Source organism: Phaseolus vulgaris, chromosome 8, assembly GCF_000499845.2.
Source record: "Phaseolus vulgaris cultivar G19833 chromosome 8, P. vulgaris v2.0, whole genome shotgun sequence".
Taxonomy (NCBI): domain Eukaryota; kingdom Viridiplantae; phylum Streptophyta; class Magnoliopsida; order Fabales; family Fabaceae; genus Phaseolus; species Phaseolus vulgaris.
In genome coordinates this window covers 43628834-43635688 of record NC_023752.2, presented here as the reverse complement: position 1 = coordinate 43635688, position 6855 = coordinate 43628834, and the positions used below count along the sequence as shown (strand labels likewise).

Below are 6855 nucleotides of genomic sequence, written 5' to 3'. Positions count from 1 at the left end.
ATTACAAAGAGATATTAATTGGGCTTGGGCCTCATCTTTTGAGAAGACTAATAAGAAGAACTTTAAATGCATTAAGCCTTTTCCATTTCTTCTATTGATGAAGTCTTTATTTGCTTGTTGAGATGACCCTCCAAGTTTATCATCCTTTGTCATATTTATGTATTTTTGGGTTACATCATGCCCTCTAAGTTGGAGAAAATTCGACCACGAATTTAGTACTCCTGCATAAGACAAAGTCAGTTTGCAATTAGATAAGAGAATGCAAGAAGAGATAGGCAAACTTGATTTAGCATTTGTAAGCGTCGGGAGTTCAGAAAAAGAGGTCTTATAGACAGACCATGTTGGAAAAGATTGTTTGGGAATGATAATATTTTTTGGAAAAAGTCCTCTTAAATGGTGAAATCCTTAGGAGGTATGTTAAAAACATCCCTAACATCCTTTAACCAAGATGGTGTGGAAGTAGGAACCTTGGGTAATGAAAAAACAAAGAAGAAGAATACCTTGGAGTTTCAAGTTGAGGCATAACACGCGTAAACATTAGGGATTTAGTTGATAAAGTATTGTGACTCAATTTATCATTTCTTTCTTTTGCTTTCTCATTATCTCTTTTAGTTTTCATTTTTATTTGGTCCTCATGAACCTCTTGGGGAGAGAGGGGTTTTAAAGTAACCTCGCGCACTTGGAAGGAAAAAGAAATTGTATTGGATAGGCCATCAGGTAAAACATGTCTATCATATTGCCAAGGCCTTCCTAAAAGAACATGAGTTGCTTCTATTGACACAACATCACATAAAACCTCATCTTTATACTTTCCTATTGCAAAGTTAATGAGGACTTGTTTATAAACCATGATTTCACCTTCAGTACTAAGCCATTGTAATTTATAGGGCTTGGTACGAGAGATAGTGGGTAAGGATAACTTCTCCACAACTCTTGTACTAGCCACATTAGTACAACTACCCCCATCAATAATAAAAGAACATAACTTGTTGGTGATAAGACAACGGGTGTGGAAAATATTTTCTCTTTGGGTATCATCCAAAGGTTTTTGGAATTGTTCCCAACATTCGCCTTATCATCAATAAGTCACCTTCACAAGGTATGTCACATTCATTTTGAAGGGGAAGGGGAGTTAGATCTATATGAGTTATCACTATTTTACTAACAACTTGACCCTCCTTAACCATCATGGTTCTCTTTGTTGGACAATTTGCGGCTATATGACCAAAATCTAAACATTTAAAACATTTTTTACTTGAGGTCTTGGTAGGTGATATAGCACTACAAAAAAAAACTTTTATTAGAAAGGGCCAAAGGCGGACACTAATCACAAAAAGCCCACGCAAAGATGCAATTAACGTGGGCTTTGCCTTCACACAACTTTGAAGCTAATATCCTTGTCGCAAAATAAATTTTCGGGTGCGTGGCGTCGCAATAAGTTGGCTTGCATGGGCTTTGCCTACAAGTTGTCAACACAAAAAATTACAAATGTTAACTTAAGCGGGGGCTTAGCCTTGGACAGAAAGTGAGGGCTTAGGCTTAGGTAGGGGGACAATAAAATTAGCGTGGGCTTAGCCTTGGATAAGGGGACGATAAAATTAAAAATAAAGCGTGGACTTAGCCTTGGACAGTGGGACAATAAAATTAGAATAAAGCGAGGGCTTGACCTTGGTAAAATGACAATGAAATTAGAATGGGCTTAACCTTGGACAATAAATATGGAATATCTATGGAGTAGTTCTTGCGAAAGAATAATGTATTAAAAAGAAGAAGAATGAAGAAAGAAGAAAAATAAACTATATCACGTGTTGTGAGATGAATACCCGAGAAAGGTTCTCATTTACCAGATTATTCCAATCCACATCTAAGGCTTGCATCCAACTCTCTAATTGGCATCATTGCAGATTCTTCACACAAGGCTTGTAGATCACTACTACAATATCCTGCAAATCAAGAATAACTAACATTATGGTCACGAATCAAAAAGAAGAAAAAGAAAAGAAAATCCCATTGTTCCAATTTCTTTCTCATCACGAGTCAAACTAGGCACGAGCAAAATATGCATTTTAGCTACAAATACTTACCTTAATTATACGGATTTTTTTGTGTGAGCACTACAAATTATCACAGTAAACCCAGGCACATGTGGACCAAGGAGTGCCGAAGCGCCATCACTACACTTCATCCATTAACTCCTCTTCCACTTCTTTAGCAGTAACTTCCTTATCAGATCCAGCTTGATCCTGCACCAAATTCAACGCAGTTAGAACAAAAGAACAATAAACAAATAACATGAAATATATGTCCATAAAATAAATAAAAAGTTAAAACATACTTCTATAATGAATTTATTAATTGTTCAAGTCCCATTCCAACTATTTTCTAATCCAGTCCCACATCCTGTCAGAAACTTTACTACCAACATGGATAATGCCATATGAATAATTTATTTCAACACAAAAAATATATTATTTAAATGCAAATAACAAGCATAGCAGATTTTTTAACCAATGTAGATGGAAATTGAGTAAACAGTAGTATAACTGTTATATATCATTCTCATATTAGCAAAGAATATAAGCAAAACATTCACCTTATATTATCAAATCCAGATGTAACAATCTCTTCTCCTACAGCTACTAATTAAGCATTTGATTTGAGAACCTTCCTTTCTTTGTACTTTTCCACTATATCCAATCTCTTGAATCCACTTAACTATTAAGCCATCATAACTGCTAGACAAGAGCATAACAAAATAAATTATAAGAAAAGTTAAAAAACGTGCATGAAAGGCATCACTTACAGAGGAACATCATGGATATGTAATCAAATGGATGTGCAGGATCAATCAACTTTCTTGGTAGGAGTCATTGATGAAAAGGAGGCAGAAACTTTGCTTAAGAAAGTGGCTGGTATACATTCCACAAATTCTATGATTGATAAAGTCACTGAAATTGCCAAAATTTGTCCTGGGTTGCCTATATCCTTAGTTTCCATTGGAAGAGCACTAAAGAATAAGAGTGCCTCTGTATGGGAGGATGTCTATCGACAAATCCAAAGACAAAGTTTTACAGAAGAGTGGGAATCTATCGAGTTCTCTGTAAAGTTGAGCTATGATCATCTTATAAATGATGAACTTAAGTGTCTTTTTTTACAATGTGCTAGAATGGGAAATGATGCTTTGATTATGGACTTGGTGAAGTTCTGTATTGGTTCAGGCTTACTTCAAGGAGTCTTCACAATCAGAGAAGCGAGACATAGAGTAAATGCATTGATTGAAGTGCTAAAAGACTCAAGTTTGTTGATGGAAAGTGTGGCATTTGCACAACACTGCCAACCTATGCTACACTTTTAGCAACTATCAGTAGTGATAAGTTGAATATCTCAACTATTCTATTCTGATCTCTTGCTACACTAAGTTTATGTAGCAGAATAGGACAGATAAGTGTGTGTGTGTGTTGGGCTGGGGCAAGGTAGTGGTTATTAATTTTGTTTTTAACTGACTGGTTATTTATTGTTTTGGATAATGGCTAGTTACTTGGCTAGGAGAGAGCAGGAGGGATCAAACCTAGTCTCCTAATACTTATTTGGATTACTTTGTAATTTTTATTTGATAAATGCTTCACCCCATTACGCAATAAAAATTCATTTTAGATGTTGAGCCTGATCTGCTTTGTTTTATTTTCCATGGATGGGTTAAGATGATATCACACTTTCTGACAAGGACCAAGGTTCAAACTATGCAACTGAAGTCCATACTCACCAACAACCCTAGTATCCAAGCAGTTGGAGTATGGGGGCTGGGTGGTATAGCCACAACCCCATTAGCCAAACACATTAGAGAGAAAGCAAAATTTGTAATCTAAATCAAATTATTGATTGGGATATCAATATTTTAGGAGTTATTGGGTATTGGTTTGACCACCATGGAAAGACCTTGAACAAGAATTAGCTGAGAAAATTAAAAGCTCTCACAGACCACTGAAAATGCATGGAACGAGGGTAATCGAATCAATTCGAAAATAAATAAAATTGCAGGAATATGTTTTGTTGTAGATGATTCATGAATGATCTCACCGGAAGAGGTGTTGAGATTAAAAAACGAAGCGAGCAACGTGGATAGACGTAGAGAGCTGCACGTGTCCCTTTACATATGTGGCTCTTCCATAAAGCATTATCCTGATACAGAAAATCGGTGACTCAGAATGATCTCAGAAAGATGCAGGTCTGAGTCCAATATAATATGTCTTTTAGTGTTTTTCTTATGCTATATATACAATCACATGCACTACCAAACTCAATAACATTCATGGAGCTAGCTTAAGGTTCTCTAACTCACAACCTGATTCTGAGTAATCACTAAACAATCAAATTCATGTGCAGGTGCAGGTGAACAATGCAGTAATCAAACATAAACCAGTGAATCCAGTATCATTTTGTTGTAGATGATTCATGAATGATCTCACCGGAAGAGGTGTTGAGATTAAAAAACGAAGCGAGCAACGTGGATAGACGTAGAGAGCTGCACGTGTCCCTTTACATATGTGGCTCTTCCATAAAGCATTATCCTGATACAGAAAATCGGTGACTCAGAATGATCTCAGAAAGATGCAGGTCTGAGTCCAATATAATATGTCTTTTAGTGTTTTTATTATGCTATATATACAATCACATGCACTACCAAACTCAATAACATTCATGGAGCTAGCTTAAGGTTCTCTAACTCACAACCTGATTCTGAGTAATCACTAAACAATCAAATTCATGTGCAGGTGCAGGTGAACAATGCAGTAATCAATGCAGTAATCAAACATAAACCAGTGAATCCAGTATCATAGAGAATACAAAATACACATTAATAAAAACCAGTGAATCTGTATGAATTAAAAACCAGTGAATCCAGTATCATTGAGAATACAAAATACACATTAATAAAAACCAGTGAATCCAATATCATTGAGAATACAAAATACAAAATCACAGAGAATCATTGAAAATCAAAACACAATGTTAGGGCAAAACTGAGAGAATCACTGAAAATCAAAACACAGTGTTAGGGCAAAATTGAGAGTAAAAATAAAAAATAAAATTACACATAACACTGAAAGAAAGGAATCGAAATGAAAACCTAGGGCAAAACCGCGAAGACTACGTTGGGACGATGCTTATGAACGATTCTCCCTAGCACGCTGCTTCCCGAATGAGCTATTCTCTGGCACGCTGCTTCCGAAACTTCCGAAATGAACGTTGAAGCTGAATACTGTGAAGTGTCTTCCTGAATGAACCTGCTGAAGCTGAAGGCTACACGTGCTACACATGCTTAACAATGAATAACAACACTTTCTGAAAAAGGGGTTTAAAAAATTTTCAAAATATTTAAAATCTTAATAATTAAAATTTTTCAAATAAATATAAATTAATTGTTTGCGTGAGCTACACCTTCAGAATTTAATTCTTTGTTTAAATTTAATTTAAAATATTTAGCGTGGGCTAAACCTTCAAATATTTAAATTTTTATTATTTTTATACTTTTAATAGTGGTTGTTTCACCCACACAACTTTTTTTTTTTTAAAGTTTGCGTGGGTATAACCCACGCTTTCTCACATTTTATTTGAATTTTGTAAATAGCGAAGGCTTATTTGACACTATTTAGTGTCGACCTAAGACCTTCGCTTTTTTTTGCAGCTAAATAAGCAATTTCTTGTAGTGTAGGAGTTAAAGGTGAAGGTTTTAAATCTTTTGGTTTGTAAGTGGACTCCTTTTTAAAATTGGAGGGAAAAGTGGAAGTAGATTTTTTTTTATTTGTCCAAGATTGTGGTAAAAGCCATCATTATGAGAATTTTTGAAAGAGTTTTTCTTGGAAATTTGTGATTCTACCTTGATGGCAAGGTGAACCAAATTTTATAAAGAAGAATATTCATCAAATTCTACCACATCTTGGATATCTCTTTTTAATCCACTTACAAATCTAGCCATCTTTGACTCCTCACTTTCATGCATGTTTATATTAGTTAAAAGCGTTTCAAGTTCCTAGAAATAAGCATCCACACTAAGAGTGCCTTGATGAAACCTTTGGAGTTTCAACAAAAGGTCTTTCCTATAATGTGGAGGCACAAATCTAGCGCGCATGCATTGTTTTAAATCATCCCAAGAGACCACGGGTTGTCTCTTGTTTAAACCAATGTCCATGAGAGTTTTGTGCCACTATTGCATGGCATAGTCCATAAATTCTAAGGAGGCTAATCAAACTTTTTTGGTCAATTTGGACCTCATGCACATTAAAAATTTGTTCACATTTAGCCTCCCATCCTAAATACACATTAGGATCACCATCTCCACTAAAACTAGGCAATTTTACAAATGGGAAATAAGGCTTTGCCATATATTGGCGCCTATCTTCATAATGTTGCCTTCTCCATTCGATTTCTTCATCATAGCCATGAGAAGTTTGAGAAATCCTTGATTCATATCTATGATGGTGCCTCCTTTGTTTTTGGGGTCTTTCATTCATCATTTCCAATCTTTGGAGTCTTTCCTCCAATTGTCTCATTTCTTCCTCTTTTTGTGCAATTGTCTTTTTAGCTTCCTTCAATTCTCCAATTAGGAAAGCTTTTTGAGGAGAATGTTGTTTAGGTGATTCACCACTAGAAATATGATCCATATTATCAAACAAACACAAAACACAATGAACAAACAATTAGAAGAAAACATGTTATATGGAGAAATAGGCGCTGGGATTGTACTAAAACAGTGCTCCAATTAATTGTGATAAATTTTTTAAAATCATTGCCGCTTCACTGTCTCTCTAGAGTCAGAAATTTGCACTCTGTACGTATTTCATTTATATTTTTTTT

At 35.2% G+C, this 6855-nt stretch overlaps 1 protein-coding gene across 1 annotated transcript; it reads left to right on the top strand.

Annotated features, from left to right (window-relative positions):
* The first annotated feature begins 2785 nt into the window (after positions 1–2785).
* On the top strand, positions 2786–3355 carry LOC137825185 (probable disease resistance protein At4g27220). The gene has a single exon (XM_068630860.1). The coding sequence runs from the start codon at positions 2786–2788 to the stop codon at positions 3353–3355; it is 570 nt and encodes a 189-aa protein (XP_068486961.1).
* The last annotated feature ends 3500 nt before the right edge of the window (positions 3356–6855 follow it).

Bases quoted from the DNA above. Each gene is read 5' to 3' on its own strand.
- LOC137825185 (XM_068630860.1), top strand. From the start codon at position 2,786: ATGAAAGGCATCACTTACAGAGGAACATCATGGATATGTAATCAAATG.